This window comes from Microcaecilia unicolor, chromosome 6 (assembly GCF_901765095.1).
Source record: "Microcaecilia unicolor chromosome 6, aMicUni1.1, whole genome shotgun sequence".
NCBI lineage: Eukaryota > Metazoa > Chordata > Amphibia > Gymnophiona > Siphonopidae > Microcaecilia > Microcaecilia unicolor.
In genome coordinates this window covers 90,585,179-90,612,686 of record NC_044036.1, presented here as the reverse complement: position 1 = coordinate 90,612,686, position 27,508 = coordinate 90,585,179, and the positions used below count along the sequence as shown (strand labels likewise).

At 46.6% G+C, this 27,508-nt stretch overlaps 1 protein-coding gene across 3 annotated transcripts in view; it reads right to left on the bottom strand.

Moving 5' to 3' along the window:
* Positions 1-27,508, bottom strand: part of RALGPS2 (Ral GEF with PH domain and SH3 binding motif 2) — a 677,704-nt gene that overhangs the window by 201,272 nt on the left and 448,924 nt on the right. For all 3 annotated transcript variants that reach the window (XM_030206437.1, XM_030206439.1, XM_030206438.1), the window contains 2 exons: positions 24,142-24,274; positions 23,520-23,671 (listed from right to left, as the gene is read on the bottom strand). In XM_030206437.1, coding sequence (XP_030062297.1) covers positions 23,520-23,671; positions 24,142-24,274 — 285 coding nt within the window. The remainder of the gene's footprint in view (positions 1-23,519; positions 23,672-24,141; positions 24,275-27,508) is intronic.

The following is a 27,508-nucleotide window of genomic DNA, read 5'->3' as shown; positions in this document are numbered from 1 at the left end:
GGAAAGGAAGCCCTGGAAACAGAGTTAAGAGAACAGATAGAGAGCAGGAGAATCCGAGACTGGGACCAACATGATCAGAAAAACAAAGTCACCAGACAACAAAGGTAGAAAAAAATCATTTTATTTTCACTTCAGTGTTTGGAATATGTCTAATTTGAGAATTTACATTTGCTGTCTTATTTTGCAATGTATAGCGATATGTTTCTTTCTGCTTTTCTGGTATTGTGTTGCATGCACAGTCTAGCTTCTTAGGATTTCAGGTTAAATTTGAAGAGGGGCTATCTCTATTCTGCATGTGTGACTGCAAGGCCAAGTGTCTGAATAGAGATCTGTTTGTTAGGTTCTGAGATTTTGATAACATATTGCTTAAGGTTTGGCAAGACTGTTATCCTAATTCCTGGTCTGTATGCTAATTTTGTTTGTGTCATTTTGGGTATACTGGAGCTGTAACAGCTTACAGAAATTATTTATGATGAAAAAAAAAAACAAGTTATTTTTCTTCTCCTATACTGGTATTTTCTGGCTTCAGACCTGGGTATAGAACAGAGACAGTTCTTGAGTTACTTCTTGATGACCTGCACAGAAACCGTGAGAGGGGATCTGCCTTAGTACTTAGTGATGCTCGATTTCTTGGCAGCCTTCGACTTGTGGATCATAATACCATGCTTACAAGACTAGCAGAATTAAGCATCAGTGGCACAATATTTACTTGGCTCAAATCCAATCTGTCAGATAAACAACAATCAGTTCTGTTCAGCAATAGCACATCATTACCTTGGGCACTGGACTGTGCAGTGCCACAGGGATCCATACTGTCTCCCATTTTATTTAATATCTACCTCAAGCCTCTGGTTGAGCTGCTTCAGTCAATGGACACAAAATTCTAAAATGTGCAACTAAAGGAAAAGAGAAAATCAAAAGGAATCCCACGTAGATCGTAGTCAACAAATGACAGTGGGAAGGTGGAGAAGGTTTGAGAAAAACCTGGGATGCGGGATAATCATCAATGACAAAAACACTTTGGGCTTACCGCTCGCTATAGAAGCAAAAAAGTGCATGAAAATGAAAAAAATTTCCATTAAAAAGTAGAGGAAAGGTCGAACTTACCTCATCAGATAAAGAAATATCTCAATAACAGTGCAAGCAATCTGCCACAAACTGAAGGCAGCATGAAAGGGAAATGGGACTTGATATATCGCCTTTCTGAGGTTTTTGCAACTACATTCAAAGCGGTTTGCATATATTCAGGTACTTATTTTGTACCAGGGGCAATGGAGGGTTAAGTGACTTGCCCAGAGTCATGAAAGCCTTTATAGCCTCTTCAACTCCATAACAAACTGCAGCACAGAGAAGGAGTGGGGGGAGGGACAAAGCACCACCAAGTGTCACCCTGGTTCCAGACAAGATTTCAACATAGCAAAAGAAGCATAAACTGTCTATTAAGAACCCTAAGCTCTACTGACACACAGTTACTAACTGGTTCAGGAGCTTTGTAACAAGCACCAAGGAGGGGCTTCAGTTCAACATCAGCTTTATGACAGAGAAAGATATTGAACATTCTATGGCTGCATGACACCCTTAAGGCGAAAATCACAAAGAACTACTTTCTCCATCTACATCTGCTGGCTGAAGGACATAACCCACTGGTTCTGGATGGGTTTGGTATGGACAAAAATGAAAAAAAAAATGTGCTTTGAATTGTCAATAAAGACCTTTAAAAAAGATGAAAAAAAAAAACGTGCTTAATAAACGTGCGTCAATAAAGACCTCTAAAAAAAAAAATACAAAGCAAGTCACAATGATACAGAGAATTACAAAAGCATCTAATTTGTCTCTGCCAAGTAATTAATAGTATTTTCTGTGATCAGAGGGAAATATTCTGTAACCTAATACAATCAATGGTACTAATCAAAGAACGTATTACCTTCAAAATCTGCACCCTGGTCCACAAAATTATCTACGGTGAAGTCCCAGGCTACATGACAGACCTCATAGATCTACCAACCAGAAACAGAGCTTGGGAGAAGGGAGTTCTTTGGATGAATTCCATAGCTGGGGATGATTGGGGATCCCCACCAGTTATACAGCAAGGGTCAGGACCAATGTTAGCCGTGCTAGAGCCCAGATCAGAAAAAAGAAGGGCCCCCTCCCTGAACCTCTCTCCTCTCTGCCTCCCTCAAATTTCCCCACATGCCATTATTACCACACCACAAAGGGTAAAGGAGTGCACATTATGTGGTACCAATATCAAAATGTTTACTAACCAAACACACTATGAATCAATTTATTGCATCAACATATGTAATTTTTGTTTAAAGACGAGGCATCATATATGGCTATAAAATGAACTACTAGAACTCCTATTGTGCACAGCTATTCTAGATCTGAAGCTTTCCAATTATCATTTGTATCCAATGTCTTATTTTATCTTTTACATAAAAATGCACTTCTGCACCAAACTTTTTTCTTTAATTTTTAAAGAAAACAAACAGCGACCAGTTCACTTATCTGAGAATGCAGATTATAGAACTGTAGAGACTTGATCAGCACACCAACAGACCCTCACCAAATACAGAATAAGGGATCACAAATTAGAAATAAAAATATTTAGCTATAAATTGAGCTGGGGACCCCAAGAAGTTAAGTAACACTGAAGAAAGGAAAAACAGAAATGTATTTCTTTACTACTGAACATTATACAAAGACATTTATTATGCTCATTTCCCAAAGCTAATATATTCTATTTAAAGCATTCAAAATAAAATTCTTTTTTCTACCTTTCTAGGCTGGACATTTTATTTTTCTATCATGTTGGTTCTGATTTCTCTTTTCTGCTTTCCTGTCATCTGCTAATTTTCCTTCAAGCAGCTGCTGTCCATATGTCTTTTCTCCTCTTTCCTCTCTATTTCCTCAATACACCTCTTCTGACATTTTGATTGTTAGCTCTTTCCTCTCTCTTTTTTTCTCTTCTGCTCTCAGTCAAGTCAAATTTTACCCTCTATCACCCTTCTCCTCCTTTTTACTTTTCAGCCACCTATCAAATTTCCATCTTCTTTTACCCAATAGCTCTCCCATTACCCATCTAAAACCTTCCCTAGCCCTACATTCTCTTTCATCTTTAATCTAATTCCCATTACCATATTTCTACTCCCTGTAATCACTATCCTCTCATTCATTTCCTTGCCATCCCCTCCTGGCTTCTCCCACATGGTTTCACCATTGCCTCCACCCTTCTAGCCCAGCAGCTGCTCCCTCTTTCTCCCCATATCTCCCTATCCTTTCTCTCTTCCCTCCTGCTTGCTCCCCCATTTCTCCAGCATTTCTCCCTCTCTCTTCCCTCACTGCCACTATCTGGTATCTATTCATTACTCCCTTCTGCTCCTGGATCCAACATTTCCCTTCTTCTCCCTCTCTCCACCTCCTGTGTACCTCTTCCTCCCTCTCATCTACCCCATGTGCAAAATCTCCCCCTCTCTCTCCTATTGTATACTATCTCCTTTTCCCTCCCTTGTGCCCAAAATCTGTCTTCCCCCTCCCTCCATGTGGCATTTTCTCCCTTCCTCCTGTCCATTACCTTGTCCAACATTTCTACCTCTCTCTTCCCCTCACTCTCTATGCAGCATCTCTCCTTACTCTCCAATCCTATGTCCAACATTTGTCCCTCTCTCACCCTCCCCTCCACCCTTATGTCCAACATTTCTCCCTGTCTCACTCTCCACCCGTATGTCCCTCTCTCATCCTTCATGCAGCCTCTCTCCCTCCCTTCCATCCCTATGTCCAATGTTTATCCCTCTCTCACCCTCCTTGCAGCCTCTCACCCTCCACCCGTGTCCAACATTTATCCCTCTCTCATCCTCCATGCAGTTTCTCACTTTCTCCTCCAATCATATGTCGAGAAATTCTCCCTCTCTCACCTTCTATGCAGCCTCTCTCCCTCCCCTCCACCCCTATGTCCAACATTTTTCCCTCTCTCACACCTATCACCCTCCATGTAGCATCTCTCCCTCCCCTATCACCCTTATGCCCAACATGTCTCCATCTTTCACATCCCTCTTACTGTCAATGCAGCATCTCTTCCTCTCCACCCTTAAGACCAACAATTCTCCTCTCCCATGTCCAACACTTCTCTCTCTATACCCTCCCATCTCTCCTTCCATGAAGGAGACCGTGTGAGGGGAGCAGGCTGGACTCCTGTGGTCCTGCATTTCCCTCTCATAAGCACTGCACTTGCTTAAACAGGTCCACGGCAGCGGAAGTGATTTCTATACACTGCCTGCTGCTAAGCCAGAAGTATCCTTTCTGCTACATCCCACCAGCACCTCCTCAAAAACAGGAAGCTGCGACAAAGGGGGCGGGATACGGCAGAATGGAGGCTTCCGGCTTAGCAGTGTGCAGCGTGTGGGAATTGCTGCCGCTACTGAGGAACTCATTAATGCAAGAGTGACACTTAAGGGAGGGGAGTCCAGCCTGCTCCCCTCCATGCCAGCTATGTTAAAGATACACCACTGCTGGGTGGGCCTAGACCACTCATGGATATGCCCCTGAATTCGACCCTGAATACATTCTGAAGGACTGATTGACCTCACCAACTGTTGCATCAGGAATCTTGATCTAAGCAACAGTGAGATGTGAATGTGTGGGCTGAGGATCATGATACAGCTCTGTAAATCTCCTCTATGGAGGCTGACTTGAAGTGGGCTACCATGGGTCTGGATAGCAAAATTACTTGAATTCTCAGTGAATGAACAATTACAGTGGTTCATTGAATCACATGATGTTTTGAATAAGACATAACACGGATTCAGACAAAGGCATAGTACAGAAACATTTCTTGATCACACCTCATAGTAGAAGACAACAGATTGTTTTGCTTCAGTTCGACATCTCTGCAGCATTTGATACTATTAATCATACAACTTTATTGCTTACATTAAGTGAACTGGGAATAACAAATTCAGGGCCCTGTTTACTAAGCCACGCTAGAGGTGCGCTAGCATTTTTAGCGCACGCTAACCATTATTCCTATGTGCACCTACACAGTTAGCACAGCATGCTAGCATATCTTAGTAAACAGGGCCCTCAGTGTTTAATTGGTTCGAACAGTTCTTGGTTTCTAGATCATAAAGGGTAAAAAGTAGACTTGGGAATTCTTTTGAATGGAATCCGGGTACTGGTGTCCCACAGGGTTTTCCACTTTCTCCTTCTCTATTCAATATTTACTTAAGTTCATTGGGTAAATTTCTTACAGATTTGGGTATTTTTGTCTTATCTTATGCTGATGATACTTTTCTCTTATGCCCTGCTTCAGCAAATTTTTCAAATACTATTGCTATGCTACGAAGTTATATCTCAATTATTGATGAATAGGCAACTACACATTTTTTTTTTTAATTGAATAAGCAAAAGACTAAGCTTTTATGGTTTGGACATAAGACAGTAACATTAGCTTCTGAATAAAGATTAACAATTGATAATCATTCAAAGGTGTTAGGTATTATACTAGATTCTAAACTATCATATGAAAAACAAATTAATGTACTCAGTAAGAAAAAAAAATTCTGTCTTTTTAAGAGCAATTAGGCCCTCATTATCTCGGAGCAGTTTTAGAATTCTAGTTCAAGCAGTGCTGATTCCTCAACTGGACTATTGCCACTCTCTTTATAATAATGTCTCAGCTGGGCTGCAGAGATGCTTACAGTTTCTGCAGAATATGGCGGCAAGATTGATCTTTGGTTTCAATAAATTTGATAGAATCATTCCTGTTTTGAATGATTTACACTGGCTGACTGTTCAAAAACATACACAGTTTAAAATCATTACTTTGATCAATAAAACTTTATATGGTTTAAATTGTGAGGGAGTTGGGGGAATTACTGAAGTTTCTGTCTCAAGGTCATATACTTTGCTTCTCTAGGACTTTTTATCTGGGTTTTCCATCGTTTAAAAATGTACATTATACAGTGGTGGAAATAAGTATTTGATCCCTTGCTGATTTTGTAAGTTTGCCCACTGACAAAGACATGAGCAGCCCATAATTGAAGGGTAGGTTATTGGTAACAGTGAGAGATAGCACATCACAAATTAAATCCGGAAAATCACATTGTGGAAAGTATATGAATTTATTTGCATTCTGCAGAGGGAAATAAGTATTTAATCCCTCTGGCAAACAAGACCTAATACTTGGTGGCAAAACCCTTGTTGGCAAGCACAGCGGTCAGACGTCTTCTGTAGTTGATGATGAGGTTTGCACACATGTCAGGAGGAATTTTGGTCCACTCCTCTTTGCAGATCATCTCTAAATCATTAAGAGTTCTGGGCTGTCGCTTGGCAACTCGCAGCTTCAGCTCCCTCCATAAGTTTTCAATGGGATTAAGGTCTGGTGACTGGCTAGGCCACTCCATGACCCTAATGTGCTTCTTCCTGAGCCACTCCTTTGTTGCCTTGGCTGTATGTTTTGGGTCATTGTCGTGCTGGAAGACCCAGCCACGACCCACTTTTTAAGGCCCTGGCGGAGGGAAGGAGGTTGTCACTCAGAATTGTACGGTACATGGCCCCATCCATTCTCCCATTGATGCGGTGAAGTAGTCCTGTGCCCTTAGCAGAGAAACACCCCCAAAACATAACATTTCCACCTCCATGCTTGACAGTGGGGACGGTGTTCTTTGGGTCATAGGCAGCATTTCTCTTCCTCCAAACACGGCGAGTTGAGTTCATGCCAAAGAGCTCAATTTTTGTCTCATCTGACCACAGCACCTTCTCCCAATCACTCTCGGCATCATCCAGGTGTTCACTGGCAAACTTCAGACGGGCCGTCACATGTGCCTTCCGGAGCAGGGGGACCTTGCGGGCACTGCAGGATTGCAATCCGTTATGTCGTAATGTGTTACCAATGGTTTTCGTGGTGACAGTGGTCCCAGCTGCCTTGAGATCATTGACAAGTTCCCCCCTTGAAGTTGTAGGCTGATTTCTAACCTTCCTCATGATCAAGGATACCCCACGAGGTGAGATTTTGCGTGGAGCCCCAGATCTTTGTCGATTGACAGTCATTTTGTACTTCTTCCATTTTCTTACTATGGCACCAACAGTTGTCTCCTTCTCGCCCAGCGTCTTACTGATGGTTTTGTAGCCCATTCCAGCCTTGTGCAGGTGTATGATCTTATCCCTGACATCCTTAGACAGCTCCTTGCTCTTGGCCATTTTGTAGAGGTTAGAGTCTGACTGATTCACTGATTCTGTGGACAGGTGTCTTTCATACAGGTGACCATTGCCGACAGCTGTCTGTCATGCAGGTAACGAGTTGATTTGGAGCATCTACCTGGTCTGTAGGGGCCAGATCTCTTACTGGTTGGTGGGGGATCAAATACTTATTTCCCTCTGCAGAATGCAAATAAATTCATATACTTTCCACAATGTGATTTTCCGGATTTAATTTGTGATGTGCTATCTCTCACTGTTACCAATAACCTACCCTTCAATTATGGGCTGTTCATGTCTTTGTCAGTGGGCAAACTTACAAAATCAGCAAGGGATCAAATACTTATTTCCACCACTGTAAGTCTATTCATGATAATTTATTTTCAGTCCATGGAGCTAGACTCTGGAATTCGTTGCCTAAAGATCTAAAACAGGTGATATCGCTTTTTCTTTTCTGGAAACTTTTTAAAACTTATATATATATATATATGAGTTTTAATAAGTTAGTGATGCTTGAGTTTGAAAGAAGTATATTTTAGAGGGCTGATTGTTTTGGTTTTTTTATAATTTCCTCATCAAGAGAAGAGTTCTTCTATTTTTAAGTTGTACACTGCCGAGAAGTTCATTATGGATAATTGAGAGTTATATAAGACAAATATAGCATAGCATAGCGTAGCATACAGGAGCTCTGTCCCACAATGCAGGAGAAAGGCATCCAATGCCAGTCTGCCGTGTGACCTGAGCTTGGAGCAGAACTGAACGACCTTTCTGTTGCAGTGAGTGGTGAAAACATCCGTCGAGGGGGTGCCCTACACTCGGAAAATCTGTCTGGCAGTAGTCATGTTTAGAGACCACTCGTGAGACTGTATCACCTGCTCAGTCTGTCAGCCAGACTGTTGTCTTTCCCCGCCGAATGTGTGGCTCTGAGTGTCATGCTATGGGTGGAGGTCCAATGTCCTATCCGAACGCCTTCCAGACACAAGAGGTACGATCTCGTTTCTCCCTGTTTGTTGAAATAGTGCATTGCAACCTGATTGTTTGGATGAGAACAATTTGGTTCAACAGCCGATCTCTGAAAACCTTTAGAGCATTCCAAATGGCTCAGAGCTCCAGAATACTTATGTGATAGGAAGTCTCCTGAGTGGATCAGTGGCCCTGAGTGTGAAGCCCAACTACATGCGCCCCCTCTCTTTCTTTCCTGCCACAGGTCTTGCATTTAACTAAGGTTATCTTTAAGGTTTTCCATCAACTTAGAGCAATCCAACATCTGTTATCAGGTTCTTGTGCAGAAGTCCCAAGGTCAGATTGGACCAAATCATCCACCACATGAGTGACTCCTGAAGGTCAGGAATGACAGAGTACACCCAACTAGATTCCCCAAGGCCTCAGACCACTGGGAAGATAAAGTCCACTAAGCTTTCCTCAAGCTGAGACATGCCATGGAAGTTACATGTACTGTGGAGGCCTTGTGGCCTAACAGGCTTAACATTTGCCAAGTCAATATCTACTGCCCCTGCCATGGGGTCTGGGAGGAAAGCCCGGGCTTAACCACGTCTAGAAGGGCTGCTATGAACTTCAATCACTGTGAAGGGAGGAGGTGGGGCTTTGGGTAGTTTACCATGAACCCAAGCAGCTCCAGCAGTTCTCTGATGTAAACCTGTAGTCTTTTCCTTAGATGATCTCTTCACTATCCCATCATCCAGATAGGGAGACATACGCACCCTCAGTATGGGTAGACACACTGCAACAATGGCAAGACCCTCAGGAATTGGACATGAGCCCAAAAGGAAGTACATGGTTCTGGTAATGGTATATCCTTACTCAAAATCTGATATATTTTCTGTGGTCGGGAAGTATTTGGATGCGAGTAGTAGAATTGGAAAAGGTGCAGCGAAGGGCAACTAAAATGTTAGCGGGGATGGGACGACTTGCCTATGAAGAAAGACTAAGGAGGCTAGGGCTTTTCAGCTTGGAGAAGAGATGGTTGAGGGGAGACATGATAGAGGTATATAAAATAATGAGTGGAGTGGAACAGGTGGATGTGAAGCGTCTGTTCACGCTTTCCAAAAATACTAGGACTAGGGGGCATGCGATGAAACTACAGTGTAGTAAATTTAAAACAAATAGGAGAAAGAGTTTCTTCACCCAACGCATAAATTAAACTCTGGAATTCGTTGCCGGAGAACGTGGTGAAGGCGGTTAGCTTGGCAGAGTTTAAAAAGGGGTTAGACGGTTTCCTAAAGGACAGGTCCATAAACCGCTACTACATGGACTTGGGAAAAATCCACAATTCCGGGAATAACATGTATAGAATGTTTGTACATTTGGGAAGCTTGCCAGGTGCCCTTGGCCTGGATTGGCCGCTGTCGTGGACAGGATGCTAGGCTCGATGGACCCTTGGTCTTTTCCCAGTGTGGCATTATGTACTTATGAGTCCAGAGAGCATAGTCAGTTGTTTTTCGGAATCATGGGAAGAAGGGTGCCCAGGGAAACCATCCTGAACTACTTATTGTCCATGTGATCCTCTTCCTTCTTGGTTAAGAATGCCACATTTAGATCTGCTTCCAACTTTATCTCTGATTAACCTTAGTTTATCTTCAGGTCACGTTCCTGACCTATGGAAGAAGGCTATAGATCATCCCATTCTGAAAAAACCCTCCTTAGACCCCACTATTCTTAAGTCATTACCGCTCCGTATCCAACCTTTGCTACATGTCCAAGGTACTCGAAAAAAGTGTGTTCACGTAGCTTACTTCTTTTTCAGAAAAAGTATTGGCCCTTCACCCACGGCAATCAGGATTCAGAGCATAATACAGTACAGAAACCATTAAGACTGCTCTTCTTAGTGAGTTCCATTCTCATTTTGATTGACACAATACTGTCTTAGCTATCTCTTTGGATCTCTCTGCAGCTTTTGATCTGGTTAATACTCTCTTCTCATTAAGCGTTTATCTTCTCTTGGATTTCTGGTATAGTCTTAGCTTGGTTCACTCCTTTTTCATCCCATCGCTCATTCCCAGTTATATTTTCTGATACCATTTCTCTTACAAAAGGATCTGCTTTGGAGGGTACATCAAGGTTCAATACTCTCCCACCTTCTCTTCAATCTCTCTTTGAGTCTTCTTGCTGCCCTCATTCAATCTTTTGGAATCTCAGTCTACTTTTACATGGATCACATTCTTCTACTATACCCCACCTCCTCATCCTTGTCTTCTCTTGCTCTGTTTCATGCTTGCCTCAAACTACTTGGCTCAGGGAACATCAAACTGGTTCTTAATACCGATAAAACTATTGCATGTTGGTTTTCTGGCACATCTCTATCCCCTCTGTCTCCACTCTTTTTGGTACATCAATCATTTCAGTATCTAGTTTTTGATACTTAGGCATAATTCTTGATTCCTTTCTTTTTTTCCTGCTACAGGTCTCGCACTTAAATAAGGTTAACTTTCTGGTTTTCCGTCAACTTAAGAGCAATCTGACGTCTCCTTGATATCTCCAGCTTCCATGCATTCATCCTTTCCTTTTTTACTTCCTGAATGGATTACTGCATTATTATCTATAACGGATTACCACATTCAACAGAATACAGCCATCAGATTGTTATGCCAAGCTCATCATTCAGATCACATTTCCCCTCTGTTGAAAAAATATCATTGGCTTCCTGTTGAAAAATGGATAATTTATAAAGTTGCTTTACTTATTTATTTATTATATTTGTATCCCGCACTTTCCTACTAAAAGCAGGCTCAATGCGGCTTACATAGTAATAGGTAACACAGAATTTTGTTATGTAAAGTAGGAAATTAAGTATAACATAATAGAAGGATGGATGGGTAGAAAATGGATGGGTAGGTAGATAGAGACAGGTGATAGAGAGAGGAGGGTAAGGTGGGAGATAGATTCTGGGTCAATGTCGTTTTCTCTTCAGTATATGTAAAGTAGATGGGTTCATGCGATTAATCTGGGTCTTTTGGGTAGGCTTGTTTGAATAGATGGGTTTTTAGTGCTTTTCTAATGGTAGGTGGTCATGGATTGCTTGGATAGGTCTAGGGAGAGCGTTCCATACACGGCTGCCCAGGAAGGAGAAATTGGATCCATAATAAGTTTTGTACTTGAGACCTTTACAGCTGGGGTAGTGCAGGTTGAGGTACTTTCTTGAGGATACAGACATGTTTCTTGCTGGAAGGTCGACCAGATTTATCATATAGTTCGGAAGATTCTCCGTGTATTATCTTGTGGATTAAAGTCTGGGCTTTGAAATTGATACGTTCTTTGATTGGGAGCCAGTGCAGTCTTGCATGGAGAGGAGTTGCACTCTCAAAACGTGATCTGCCAAAGATGAGTCTTGCTGCTGTATTTTGGGCAGTCTGACGTTTTTTTAGGATATAGGCTTTGCAGCCTAAGAAAATACTGTTGCAGTAATCAGCATGGGTAAGTACCGCGGATTACACTAAATTCTGGAATGTTTTCTGGGGTAGATATGGTTTTACGCGTTTCAATATCCACATCATTGTGAACATTTTCTTTGTGGTGGATGTGGTGTGATTGTCGAGGGAGAGGTGGCTGTCTAGTGTCACTCCAAGGATTCTCAGGTTTTCAGAAATGGGGATTGTAGTGCTGGAGATGGTGAGATTAGATGGGGGAATTGTGGAGTGCTGAGATGAAAGGATTAGGCACTGTGTTTTTTCTTTGTTCAATTTCATCCTAAAGGCGTTGGCCCATGGATATTCTATCAGAGATTTCTGTTAGGTTTGATTTAAAGGGAATGAATATAGTAACGTCATCAGCATAAATGAAAGGGTTTAGACCATGTCTGAATAGGGCTTTGGCTAGTGGGATCATCATTAGATTGAAGAGTATCGGCGATAAAGGGGATCCTTGAGGTACTCCGCAGATAGGTGACCAGGGGGATGAGATATCAGTGGGTGATTTAATTTGATAGGATCTTGAGGTGATGAATCCTTTTATCCAGTTAATAATGTTACCGCTGATTCCAAGTTTGTCCAATAGTTTGGTTAGTATGTTGTGATCTACCATGTCAAATGCACTGGATAAGTCGAATTGTAGAAGGAGGATGCTGTTTCCAAATGCAATTTCTTGTCTGAATTTGGATATTAGGGTGAGTAGGACAGTTTCTATGCTATGGGCTGCACGGAAACCCGATTGTGACTTATCTTTAAGGCTTTCTGAACTGGTGTTCCTGATTATCTTTCCTATTTGACTATTCCTTACTGCCCCTCTAGGACCCTTCGGTCTATTAATGATCATCGCCTGGTTTTACCCTGCCCAAGATTAGCTTATCTGGAATCTATACGACATAGTGTTTTTTTTCTTCCTCTCCCTACACACCTCGAATAATCTCCCCATTTCTCTCCATAGCAACTCTATTTTTAAGAATTTTAAGACCAAATTAAAAACTTGGCTTTTTAAACAGGCATTCAGAGAGTCTGTCTGACTACAAACACCAGCTAAATATTCCTAACCTATCCTGCCTTTTACACACTTGATTAATATACCTTTCCCACCCTTACCTATCATATCCTTGGAGGAGTAGCCTAGTGGTTAGTGCGGTGGACTTTGATCCTGGGGAACTGCGTTTGATTCCCACTGCAGCTCCTTGTGACTCTGGGCAAGTCACTTAACCCTCCATTGCCCCTGGTACAAAATAAGTACCTGAATATATGTAAACCGCTTTGAATGTAGTTGCAAAAAAAAAAAAAAAACCCAGAAAGGCAGTATATCAAGTCCCATTTCCCTTTCCTCCATTTTTGACTCTTGGTGTGATTGCTATGCTTTCCTATCTTATAATGGCGTTCCTTTCTTACCTATTTGCCTGTACACCGCTCTGCGTTGCTAGTCAGTTAGAGGGATATAGACATTTCTGGAAATAAATAAATACTTGTTCAGGGCCCTCAAGTCTGAAATGGGACAAAATTCCCCTGTCTTTTTGGGCACTAAGAAGTACTTGGAATAGAATTCCATCTCATCTTCCCATGGTGGCATGGGCTCAACCACGTGGGTCTGTAAAAAGGAGGAGAGTTCGGTCAGGGATTATAAGCGGTCACTTTTGAGAAAAAAAAGTTGAGCTTCCCCTCAACCTTTAAGTTATCCAGAATGATTACCTTTACTGCATCTACACACTCCTTGAGCCAGTCAAAAGCCCATCCTCTGTTTTGATTGGGGTGCTGGCTGGGCCTTCTGCAGCGAGATCTGGAGTGGGCCCTCTGGGATAGCTGGGAAGGCCAGGCTGGAGAAAGTACCTACACCTGTGAAAGTCGTAGGGTCTCTTCTGGTTCCTGCCAGAAAATTTCCGAGAAGTGGAGCCACCGAAAGAATGCGCTAAGGAAGGCTTTTCATAGTGTCATTTCTCTTCTTGATTAGGTCAGCGACCTCTTATGCCTTGTCCCCTAAAACATTATCTCCTTGGCAGGGGATGTCCACTAGCTTTTCCTGAACAGCTGGTTCTAGGTTTGACAAGAACAGCCAGGCAAGCTTGCAGATACCAATACCTAATGTGGAACGCCTAGACACCACATTGAAAGCATCAGAATTTGCCCAGGACCAGTGCTTTCGACACTCTTGTAGAGTTCTGCAGCCTTATCTGAGGGCAGAGAGTCTACGTACCAAGTCCTGCAAGTAAATGCTCAATTAGAGCTGGTAGGCTTCAATGCAGGACTCAAGCACAGAGGCCTGGTAAACCTTCCTCCCAAAAGACTCCAATGTCCTAACATCTTGTCCCGGGGGCACCGAGGCATGGGTTCTAGAACTCTTAGCTCTTTTGAGAATAGATTTAACCACTATAGAATGGTGTGGCAGCTAGGGCTTCTTGAATTTGGGAGCTTTCTGGACTATATACATGGAGCCTATCTTCTTAGGGACTGGCTGAATTGAGTCTCCCAATTCTTCATCTGTGCCTAATAAGAATAGCCATATTGGGTCAGATCACTGGTCCATCTAGCCCAGTATCCTGTTTCCAGCAGTGGCCAATCCAGGTCACAAGTACCTGGCAGAAACCCAATTAGTGGCAACATTCCATGCAGCAGGATGCTGTGCACAGGAACTGTCATGGCTTCCTTAGCAGCCCTGGATTCGCCCTTGATCTCCAAATGAAATGAAAGGTAAAATTATGTATAATCATACCTGATAATTTTCTTTCCATTAATCATAGCTGATCAATCCATAGACTGGTGGGTTGTGTCCATCTACCAGCAGGTGGAGATAGAGAGCAAACTTTTGCCTCCCTATATGTGGTCATGTGCTGCCGGAAACTCCTCAGTATGTCGATATCAAAGCTCCATCCGCAGGACTCAGCACTTAGAGAATTACACCCACGAAGGGACACTCTGCCCAGCTCACCACCGCCGAAACGGGGGAGGGGAATTAACCCAGCTCATCCCCACACAAGTGGGGGAGGGGAATCCGTCCAGCTCATCCCCGCGGAGCGGGGGAGGGACACCACACCCGCCGATGCGGGGGGATCTGGCTTATCCTGCAACCGCAACCGCGGGAGGAGCTGACTGACCCTAACACCGCCGAAGCGGGAGGGGTACAAAGCTGCCCTACAGCCGCACGAAGCGGGAGGGAGTGCCGGCAGAATTTTAAGTCTCAATCCAGCCCCGTAAAACGGAGGGGAGAGGAATGCAGCAGCTCACTGTAACACAAACTCGTCTTAACTCTTGAAGAATCCAAGTGAAAAAACTTGAACACGAAGTCTTTCTGAAGTAACTGAAGACTAAACCTGAACCTGAAATGCAACCAGAATAAAAACAGTACAGATATCTGGGAGGGGCTATGGATTGATCAGCTATGATTAATGGAAAGAAAATTATCAGGTATGATTATACATAATTTTACCTTCCATATCATCAAGCTGATCAATCCATAGACTGGTGGGATGTACCGAAGCAGTACTCACCCAGGGCGGGACATTGAAATCCCTGACCTCAACACTGAAGCTCCAAACCGGGCCTCCGCCCGTGCAGCCACAGTCAAACGGTAATGCTTGGAGAATGTATGAGCCGAAGCCCAAGTTGCCGCCTTGCATATGTCTTCCAAGGAGACGGATCCGGCCTCTGCCATCGAGGCCGCCTGAGCTCTCGTGGAGTGAGCCTTCAGCTGGATAGGCGGCACCTTCCCCGCGGCCACATAAGCCGCTGCAATGGCTTCCTTGACCCATCTTGCCACTGTAGGCTTAGCAGCCTGCAGACCCTTACGAGGACCTGCAAACAGGACAAACAGATGATCCGATTTCCGGAAATCATTGGTCACTTCCAAGTATCTGATGATGACTCGTCTCACATCCAGATATTTAAGAGCAGAGTACTCCTCTGGGTAGTCCTCCCTACGAAAGGAAGGGAGACAGAGCTGCTGATTCACATGGAAGCGAGAAACAATCTTGGGCAGGAAGGAAGGCACTGTGCAAATAGTCACTCCTGCCTCAGTGAACTGCAGAAAAGGCTCTCGACATGAGAGCGCCTGGAGCTCGGAAACTCTTCTGTCTGAAGTGATAGCCACCAAAAAGACTGCTTTCAACGTCAGGTCTTTCAGAGATGCCCTCGACAAGGGTTCAAAAGGCGGCTTCTGTAATGCTCTTAGTACCAGGTTGAGATTCCACGCAGGCACCACTGAGTGCAGAGGAGGGCGCAGGTGATTAACTCCCTTGAGAAAGCGCACCACATCTGGCTGCGAAGCCAGGGAAGCACCCTTCAGGCGGCCCCTGAAGCAAGCCAGAGCCGCTACCTGAACTTTAAGGGAACTGAGCGACTGGCCTTTCTCCAGACCTTCTTGCAGGAACGCCAACACTGAAGAAATTGGAGCAGTGAAGGGAGAAAGTGAGCCTGCTTCACACCACGCTGCAAAGATATGCCAAACCCTGGCGTAAGCAGTAGAAGTAGAGCGCTTCCTCGCTCTCAGCATAGTGGCGATGACCTTGTCTGAGAAGCCCTTCTTCCTCAGACGCTGCCGCTCAATAGCCAGGCCGTAAGACCAAAGGGGGAGGGATCCTCCATCACCACGGGACCCTGATGTAACAGGCCCTGCTCCACTGGCAGCCGCAGAGGATCGACGACTGAGAGCCTGATCAAGTCCGCATACCAGGGACGTCTGGGCCAATCCGGACCCACCAGGATTACCCTGCCGGGATGCTTTGCCACCCGGTCTAGCACCCTGCCCAACATGGGCCAGGGCGGGAACACATAGAGGAGCTCTTGTGTCGGCCACTGTTGGAGAAGAGCATCTACTCCCAGGGATCGAGGGTCCCGTCCTCTGCTGAAAAAGCGCGGCACTTGGCAATTGGCCGATGACGCCATCAGATCTAGGCTCGGCTGGCCCCAGCGCTTCGTGATGTCCAAGAACGCCTGAGCAGATAGCTGCCACTCTCCGGGCTCCAAGGTATGGCGACTGAGAAAGTCCGCCTTGACATTCATAACTCCGGCAATGTGGGCCGCTGAAAGCTGCTCCAGGTTCGCTTCCGCCCACTGGCAAAGATTCATAGCCTCCTTGGCTAGAGGGGCGCTCTTGGTACCTCCCTGGCGGTTGACATAGGCCACAGCCGTGGCATTGTCCGACAGGACCCGTACAGGCTTCAACACCAGTACCGGGATGAACTCCAAAAGCGCCAACCGAATGGCTCTGAGTTCCAGGAGGTTGATAGACCACTTTGCCTCTGCAGGAGACCAGAGCCCCTGCGCTGTCCTTCCCAAGCAGTGGGCTCCCCAGCCCGACAACGAGGCGCCCGTCGTGACGACAATCCACTCTGGGGTCACCAGAGGCATTCCCGCAGACAACTTGTCTGTCTGCATCCACCAGCTCAGCGCCTTGCGCACTGCTGGGTCCAAGGGAAGGCGCACAGCATAATCCTCCGACATTGGAGTCCAGCGCTGCAGCAAAGAGTGTTGAAGTGGTCTCATATGAGCCCTGGCCCAGGGCACAACTTCCATCGTGGCCGTCATAGAGCCCAACAGCTGCACATAGTCCCAGGCCCGAAGGGGAGAGGCTACTAGGAACTGGTCCACCTGAGCCTGAAGTTTGACAATCCGATTGTCTGGCAGGAACACTCTGCCCACTTGGGTGTCGAATCGAACTCCCAGGTACTCCAGGGACTGAGTCGGGCGCAGCTGGCTCTTCTCCCAGTTGATGATCCATCCCAGGGAGCTCAAAAGAGCAACTACCCGGTCCACAGCTTTGCCGCACTCTGCATAAGAGGGGGCTCGGATCAACCAGTCGTCCAGATAAGGATGGACTTCTACCCCTTCCTTTCGTAGGAAGGCCGCGATGACCACCATTACTTTGGAAAAGGTCCGCGGAGCAGTAGCCAACCCGAAAGGGAGGGCTCTGAACTGGAAGTGTCGTCCCAGGACTGCAAAACGCAGAAAGCGTTGATGAGGAGGCCAGATGGGAATATGCAGGTACGCTTCCTTGATGTCCAAGGATGCCAGGAACTCTCCTGCCTTCACTGCCGCTATAACAGAGCGGAGAGTCTCCATGCGAAAGTGCCGCACTTTCAAGGCCCGATTGACCCCTTTGAGGTCGAGGATAGGCCGGACAGAACCTCCTTTCTTTGGTACCACAAAGTAAATGGAGAAACGTCCCTTGCCAAGCTGACTTTCTGGCACCGGAACGACCGCGCCCAGGCGGATCAGATTGTCCAAGGTCTGCTGCACTGCCACAGCTTTGACCGGAGACTTGCAGGGAGAGAGTACAAACCCGTCTTTTAAGGGTCGGCAGAACTCTAGTTTGTAGCCGTCTCTGATGACTTCCAGCACCCACGCGTCTGAAGTTATTGTGGTCCACTCGCCCAGAAACGAGAACAGCCGTCCTCCAATCTGCACTGGGGCGTGGACCAAGACCCCGTCATTGGATACGAGACCCTGGGGGAGGACCGGAGGGAGCACCTCCGGGACGGCGGTCTCTGCGAAAGGAATGCTGCTTGGGGGAGAAATTCCTCTTGAAGGAAGAGGGGGCAGAGGAACCCGACTTGCCCGGGTACCGACGGGCTTCCTGCAACCGTCCTCTGGAGGTACCGGGACGAGTACTAGCCCGAGCCCTGACCTCTGGTAATTTCTTGCCCTTAGACGTGCCGAGATCGGTCACGATTTTGTCCAGCTCGACCCCAAAGAGCAGCTTGCCTTTAAAAGGCAACCTAGCCAGGCGGGATTTAGAGGCGTGGTCAGCAGACCAATGTTTCAGCCAAAGCCACCGCCGCGCAGAGATTGTCTGAGCCATGCCTTTCGCTGAGGCCCTCAAGACATCATACAGCAAGTCTGCCAAATAGGCTAAGCCCGATTCCAGGGCCGGCCAATCAGCCCTCAAGGAATGATCCGAGGGGGAAGCCCGCTGCACCATAGTCAGGCACGCCCTGGCCACATAGGAGCCGCAAACTGAGGCCTGCAAACTTAAAGCAGCCGCCTCAAAGGACGACCTTAAGGCCGCCTCCAATCTTCTGTCTTGGGCGTCCTTTAGGGCCGTGCCACCTTCCACCGGCAACGCCGTTTTCTTAGTCACCGCAGTGATTAAAGAATCCACGGTAGGCCACAGATAGGCCTCACGTTCACTCACAGCCAAAGGATAGAGGCGGGACATAGCCCTAGCCACTTTAAGGCTCGTTTCCGGGACATCCCATTGAGCCGCAATTAAGGTGTGCAAGGCATCATGCACGTGGAAGGATCTAGGCTGGCGCTTCGTCCCCAGCATAATGGCAGAGCCAACAGGGGCTGAGGGAGAGACGTCCTCCGGAGAGGAAATCTTCAAAGTGTCCATGGCCTGTAACAACAGGTTGGGCAAATCCTCTGGGCTAAAAAGCCGCGCTGCAGAGGGGTCATCCGCTCCATCCGAGCGGGGATCCGTCTCCTCCAAGGAATCCGCAAAGGACCGTTGGGAGACCTCAGACACGCTGCCCTCATCTACATCGGAGGAGACAAATTCCTCCAAGGCCTGGGAATCAACCCGAGGGCGTTTACCTCTGGGAACCTCAACCTCTTTACCAAACGAGGGAGCAGGGGCAGCGTTGTGCATGAGGAAGGCCTGATGCAGCAGCAAAACAAACTCGGGGGAGAAACCCCCCAGACTGTGCACTTCCGCAGCCTGGGCAACAGCCCTAGACGCACCCTCAACCGGCGCTCGCAATAGCGGGGGAGAGACATGCTGCGCATCCAAAATGGCGTCCGGCGCGAAACTCCGCGAAGGAGCCGCGCGGGAAGAACGGCTCTTAACTTTAGCCGCTTCTGTGCCGTCGCCCAAATTAAGGGCGTTCATGGCATTAATGTCTCCAACCTCAAGGGCGGCCCAAGAAGAAGCCGTCCGAGCCGCGTGGCCGGCCAAGATGGCGGAGGCGAGGAGCGGGGGATGGGCGTTTATGGCGGGAAAAACCGCCACGCCGGAGGAAGGACCGGGACATTCATCGGTCACGAAACTGTCACCCAACAAGGGCGAATCAGGCTTTAAGACCCCCGCATCCCCTCTAGAAGCGCTCAAGCGACCCGGGGAGCGACCCTTTGCGCCCTCGCCCTCCGACGCCATATGCCACGAGGAGAAGAATCGGGGAACCCCCTGCCCGCTATAAAAAGGTAAAAATTACCGGCTGTCCGCTCCGAGTTGTAACGACCTGGTGTCCCAGTGAGTAGCTGCAATAGACGCTTAAATAAACGTCGAAATAAACGCCTTTAAGGACGTTCAAAAATTTTTTTTTTTTTTTTAACGGAGCCAGCGGGAGGGGGGAGAAAAGGAGGGACCTGGCACCACCAGGTTTGCACTTGCTCAAAAGAGCCCTCAACCCCAGGCACTCAACAAAACCTAAAAATTAGGCTTGGAGGCCTAGCCAGAGCTGCTGCTGTGTGTGACCACCACCTGCTGAGATAGAGAACATACTGAGGAGTTTCCGGCAGCACATGACCACATATAGGGAGGCAAAAGTTTGCTCTCTATCTCCACCTGCTGGTAGATGGACACAACCCACCAGTCTATGGATTGATCAGCTTGATGATATGGAATGTCTCTAGTTATTTCCCTCAAAAAGAAAAAGCAATGAAGAAGAGGTTCACTGGTGGGGACTTTCGCCTCTTCTAAGGGTGTGGAGGGTTCTGAAGGTAGACCAAGGCAGCCCTCCTCCAAGACCTCCTCTGGTTCTACTTTAGACACCCAGGAATGGTTGGAATCAGACCCAGCACAATACTTTTCTTGAGAAGGCTGTGTCTGTGCCTGCCTCGGGCAATTAGACTGATATTTACACTTAGGGCATGAGTGCTGAGGGGCAGGTCCTGACCTGGACACCAGGGGAACTTCCTCCTCTGATGGGCTGGAGAAGAACATCGCCTCTTTTGAGGCCGAAACCAGCCCCCTTCTAGGAGCCAGTATTGACATATGGTGACAGCCAAAGGCATGGTCCTCCAGGATCAGTTGGGACAGAGACATGGCTAGCATCAACTTCCTTGAAGGCCCAGCATTGTACCAGGCTAAGATCCACTTCAACTCCTCCTACAACATGGTCCACAGTTGTTCCTTGGAGGCAGGCATCTGTAAAGGTATTTGTTCGGTAACGATGCCAGTGCCGAATTGGAAAGCTGGTCCCGGTAGCTAGGAGACTGGTGCATTGGGGTCGACTTCATGGAAGGGGAACAGCACAGAGGTTCCTGGCACTGTGTTTCGAAGGGGACCAAAGTCAGTGCTTCTTTGCCTTTGCCTGACGCATACTGAGGTCCCTCAGTGCTGACTAGGACAGTGTTGATTCCAGATGAGTCCTTGGTGTTGGATCTGATGCAGATCGTACTGAAGGGGCTTTACCAGTACCTAAAATCGAGGTAGGAGGAGACCTCCTTGATGCCGGTGCACTCCCCGGTGTCTGATGCAGCTCCTCCAGACATACACATCAATGCCTCTGATGATGATGATGATGATGTATCAGAGAAGCGTCAAAAAATCTTGTGTTGGGTCTCTCTGCTCTTTTGAATCCATTTCTGCATTTTCACAGAACACAATTAGAGGCCTCATGGTTAGGGCCTAGGCACAACAGACACCCTTATGGGTGTCAGTGCTAGAAATGACTCTGTTGAACCCAGAACCCAGCTTAAACCTACTTGGAGTTTTCTGTGACATCGAGGGAAAAATAGCTGATGCAAAGTCAAATGGCTGAATTATGAGAGAAGAAGAAATCTCTTAATTAAAAGAAAAAAAAACCTACCCCAGCTGGTGCTCAGACCTAGCAGGCCTCAGTAGCCATGAAAAAACAAACAAGAAAACAAACTGGACAAAGAAATAAGGAGAAATTAAGAAAAAAATTATAAGAAAACCCCCCACATACCATGAGGAAAGGAACTCTGAAAGTAAAAAATGATGATATTTTTATTTTGGTACCAATAGATATAGATGATTTAATTTCAGAATATATTTCTAAGACACATCTCTGGGCATCAATGAACTTGTTAAAGCTTAATATTGCTAAGACTAAATTGTTCTACTTTGACACATATTTAAGCAGAGTACCACAAAATCTGGTTCTCAACACTAGGGACTCTCTCCCTTTTGATACATCTTCTAGAGTGCTAGGCTTTATTTTAGACACACTACTAACTTTGAAACATCAAGCTGCTAATCTGTCCAAAACAGTATTTTCAAAATTACGACAGCTTGCCTTAGAGCAATAAGATCCTCTTTTCATTTGATACAATTTAGATTGTTGGTTCAGGCCATAGTACTAACTAGATTATTGCAGTTCTCTGTATGTAGGATTAATCTGCTTCTTGTAAAAAAAAAAAAAACCTTCAATTATTGCAGAACTGTGCTGCGAGGATAATCCTTAGCGGCAAGAAATATGAACATGTGACACCTTTGCTTGGAGATCTTCATCAGCTGCCTGTCTCTCCAAGGGCTGAAGTTAAGATGGTTTGTTTAATTTATAAGATTTTCTATGGGTCTAGTCCTTCTGATCGCATTACTCTGATCCACTATCCTTCTGTAGATTGACCTACTCATAGTCATTATTCTTTAAATCTAGATCTTCCTTCAGCGAACAAAATTCAATACAAACATTTTTTGATAGCTATTCTGCAATCAAATTGTGGAACTCAATTCCTCTTCAACTCAGGGGGGATTTTTGACTACTATCAGTTTAGAAAGTCTTTAAAAACTTTTTTATTCAAGAAATATTTTGAAATGTGAATGATATTGTAGTGAAATGATTACATGTTGCAACCCACTTTGATTCTTTGAGTGAAATTAGCGGGATATAAAAACTGGAATAGAACAGAACAGAACAAAGTATATGACACGCTGAAGAGAGCTCGCTGAATGTGACTTCACTGCTCCATGAATAAACAAAGACTGCTGGATTCAATGCTCACGTTAGGTGGGAATGCACTCTTGCATGCATGGCATGAAGATTCTTAAAGTTATAGAATACTAGGTAGCGTCTGCACCGGGCTCCATCGGATGATGTCACCCATTTGTGAGAAACAATGTCCTGCTTGTCCTCAAAGATTATTATTAGAAGGGATTACAGACCCAGGATAGAGGAAACGTAATGAGAATTACAGTGTTTATTCAATGTTAACCTCAAGACAGAAAGACTACTTGAAAGCAGGGCCACCGAGAGACCCAGCCAGGCCCAGATCACTGCGCCCCCTTCCCAACTTAGGCCACTGCTGCACCTCCCCCCGACACTCGAGCCGCCGCTGAGCTCCCCACCAACTTGCGCCACTCACCCCCTTACCTTCCTGTGATTACTGCTATCCTCTCCTGTTCCTGTTGCGTGCCGCCCAGGACCCAGATGATTGCATTCACGTGATACCTCATTAATACAATCATCTGGGTCCTGGGTGGCACACAGCTGGAGGGAGACAGACCCGTCCCAGAAGCAGGCAGAAAGAAGCTTGCCTGTGCTGGGCCCAGCCCCCCCCCCCCCCCCCCTTGGAGGCTGGGCCCGGGGAATTTTTGTCCCCCCCTCCCCCCTTTGGCAGCCCTGCTTGAAAGCAGTAATTGCTTTGCAATTGAATTCAGTAAAGAGAGTTATCTGTCTGAGTTATCTTTTAGAGGGATGTCTATGGAAGGGCCTTGAAAGGATTTCCCGTCCCCCTGGAGAGAATAAGCTCCCTTGAAGAAGACTGTGTGTGCTGACAGCAAAGTAGAGAAAGGACCAGGAAGAAACAAGTATTCTGTGGGGTCTTGGGCTGTGAATTCAGTGATGGACCACATCCTTTACATATAAATTCCTGAACATTTTTCTGAGCTAACATTTCTAGCATGACCCTAAATGAAAACAGATTGATGGAAATTCTTAAGCTACCATCTTTTTCATCAACAAAGTTGGCCAGTGTGGTATAATTGTCTTTCCTTACCTATTGATATTCCACTAGAAAGAGTGGAACTTTCTGCCTGTCCTCGGGATGGGGCATGGGTCTCTATAACACTGTCATCTAGTAGATGTCTTGGTCCTGCATTAGGGAATGTTGCGCTTTTAAACTCAGTAGTATTCATTTTATGGATAAAACTGAAAAGAAAGACATTTCATCACATTGAAATTTAAATCAGCCAATTTCAGACAATAGAACAATCTTGTATGAGACATCTTATTTATGTGGCTCTTTACTATAGTATTTTAATAACATATTATGCCATCTACAAGATTGACTTGGAAAAAAAACATGCCCCCTAAGAACTTTGCTTTTCATGCTGACATATGTACAAAAGGAGCAGAATTCCTTCAAGAACATGTGAAATAAGCAAGAATTAACTCCATATTCAAGAAAGATTTGCTCTATTTACATAATGAAAAAAGAAAGTTTTGCAAATGGCATGACTTCCTGTATACAGAAAATCTGATCCATGTGGCAGAGTAAATATTATTATGCATTCATTATATCAGGTACTGAACAACATTTACAAAGGTTTCTAGAAAAGCAGAGTCTGAACTATAAAATATGAGTGTTCATGTGAACACTTTTAAAAGAAAATGCTGACTTGTATCCCAGGCTGTGGCACTTCCTGTGACCATGTGGAATCAGGTTCCTTGGTGATGGTGGTGTCGGTGGCAGGACTCCTTCTACTGCAACAATTTTGCGTCCACACTGTGGCGATGCACCTACATCAGGACCTATGAAAGGAATACAGTAGGATGCTTTCAGCTTAGAACAAAGAACACCATCACAGCATACTCCTCCTACTCTATGTATGAGACATTCCAACTGTAAATACAGTGAATGATACATACCTGTAGCAGGTGTTCTCCGAGGACAGCAGGCTGATTGTTCTCACGACTGGGTGACGTCCGCGGCAGCCCCCACCAACCGGAAAAAAGCTTCGCGGGACGGTCGGCACGCAGGGCACGCCCACCGCGCATGCGCGGCCGTCTTCCCGCCCGTGCGCGACCGCTCCCGCCAGTTGAATGACTAGCAAAAGATGAAACACACAACTCCAAAGGGGAGGAGGGAGGGTAGGTGAGAACAATCAGCCTGCTGTCCTCGGAGAACACCTGCTACAGGTATGTATCATTCACTTTCTCCGAGGACAAGCAGGCTGCTTGTTCTCACGACTGGGGTATCCCTAGCTCTCAGGCTCACTCAAAACAAGAACCCAGGTCAATTGAACCTCGCAACGGCGAGGGTACAACAGAAATTGACCTACGAAGAACAACTAACTGAGAGTGCAGCCTGACCAGAATAAATTCGGGTCCTGGAGGGTGGAGTTGGATTTACACCCCAAACAGATTCTGCAGCACCGACTGCCCGAACCGACTGTCGCGTCGGGTATCCTGCTGGAGGCAGTAATGTGATGTGAATGTGTGGACAGAAGACCACGTCGCAGCCTTGCAAATCTCTTCAATAGTGGCTGACTTCAAGTGGGCCACTGACGCTGCCATGGCTCTGACACTATGAGCCGTGACATGACCCTCAAGAGCCAGCCCAGCCTGGGCGTAAGTGAAGGAAATGCAATCTGCTAGCCAATTGGAGATGGTGCGTTTCCCGACAGCGACCCCTAGCCTGTTAGGGTCGAAAGAAACAAACAATTGGGCGGACTGTCTGTGGGGCTGTGTCCGCTCCAAGTAGAAGGCCAATGCTCTCTTGCAGTCCAATGTGTGCAACTGACGTTCAGCAGGGCGGGTATGCGGCCTGGGGAAGAATGTTGGCAAGACAATTGACTGGTTAAGATGGAACTCCGACACCACCTTCGGCAGGAACTTTGGGTGGGTGCGGAGCACTACTCTGTTATGATGAAATTTGGTATACGGAGCATGAGCTACCAGGGCTTGAAGCTCACTGACCCTACGAGCTGAAGTAACTGCCACCAAGAAAATGACCTTCCAGGTCAAGTACTTCAGATGGCAGGAATTCAGTGGCTCAAAAGGAGGTTTCATCAGCTGGGTGAGGATGACGTTGAGATCCCATGACACTGCAGGAGGCTTGATAGGGGGCTTTGACAAAAGCAAGCCTCTCATGAATCGAACGACTAAAGGCTCTCCAGAGATGGCTTTACCTTCCACACGATAATGGTAAGCACTAATCGCACTAAGGTGATTCCTTACTGAGTTGGTCTTGAGGCCAGACTCTGATAAGTGCAGAAGGTATTCAAGCAGGTTCTGTGCAGGGCAAGAACGAGGTTCTAGGGCCTTGCTCTCACACCAAACGACAAACCTCATCCACTTGAAAAAGTAACTCTTTTTAGTGGAATCCTTCCTAGAGGCAAGCAAGACCCGGGAGACACCCTCAGACAGACCCAACGCAGCGAAGTCTACGCCCTCAACATCCAGGCCGTGAGAGCCAGGGATTGAAGGTTGGGGTGCAGCAACGCTCCGTCGTTCTGCGAAATGAGAGTCGGAAAACACTCCAATCTCCACGGTTCTTCTGAGGACAACTCCAGAAGAAGAGGGAACCAGATCTGACGGGGCCAAAAGGGCGCTATCAGAATCATGGCGCCGCGGTCTTGCTTGAGCTTCAGTAAGGTCTTCCCCACCAAAGGTATGGGAGGATAAGCATACAGGAGGCCGGTCCCCCAATGAAGGAGAAAGGCATCTGACGCTAGCCTGCCGTGTGTCTGAAGTCTGGAACAGAACAGAGGCAGCTTGTGGTTGGTCTGAGAGGCGAAAAGATCCACCGAGGGGGTGCCCCACTCTCGGAAGATCTTGCGTACCACTCTGGAATGGAGCGACCACTCGTGCCGTTGCATGACTCTGCTCAGTCTGTCGGCCAGACTGTTGTTTACGCCTGCCAGGTACGTGGCTTGGAGGAGCATGCCGAACCTGACACGCCCAACGCCACATCCCGACGGCCTCCTGACACAGGGGGCGAGATCCGGTGCCCCCCTGCTTGTTGACGTAATACATTGCAACCTGATTGTCTGTCCGAATTTGGATAATTTGGCAGGACAGCCGATCTCTGAAAGCCTTCAGTGCGTTCCAGATCGCTCGGAGCTCCAGGAGGTTGATCTGCAGATCCTTTTCCTGGAGGGACCACAGACCCTGGGTGTGAAGCCCATCGACATGAGCTCCCCACCCCAGGCGAGATGCATCCGTCGTCAACACTTTCGTGGGCTGTGGAATTTGAAATGGACGTCCCAGTGTCAAATTGGTCCGGATGGTCCACCAGAGCAGTGAAGTGCGGCAACTGGTGGAGAGGCGGATGACATCTTCTAGATTCCCGGTGGCTTGAAACCACTGGGAAGCTAGGGTCCATTGAGCAGATCTCATGTGAAGATGAGCCATGGGAGTCACATGAACTGTGGAGGCCATATGACCCAGAAGTCTCAACATCTGCCGAGCTGTGATCTGCTGAGACGCTCTGGTCTGCGAAGCCAGGGCCAGGAGATTGGTGGCCCTCGCTTCGGGAAGGTAGGCCTGAGCCGTCTGGGTATTCAGCAGAGCTCCTATGAATTCCAGAGACTGGGTTGGCTGGAGATGGGACTTTGGGTAATTTATCACAAACCCCAGCAGCTCCAGAAGTTGAATAGTGCACTGCATGGACCGGAGGGCTCCTGCCTCCGAGGTGTTCTTGACCAGCCAATCGTCGAGATATGGGAACACGTGCACTCCCAGCTTGCGTAGGTAGGCCGCTACCACCACGAGGCACTTGGTAAACACTCGTGGGGCAGAGGCGAGCCCAAAGGGCAGCACACAATACTGAAAGTGCCGTGCGCCCAGGCGGAATCTGAGATACTGTCTGTGAGCTGGCAGTATCGGTATGTGAGTATATGCGTCCTTTAAATCCAGGGAACATAGCCAATCGTTTTTCTGAATCATTGGCAGAAGGGTGCCCAAGGAAAGCATCCTGAACTTTTCTTTGACCAGGAATTTGTTCAGGCCTCTCAGGTCTAGGATGGGACGCATCCCCCCTGT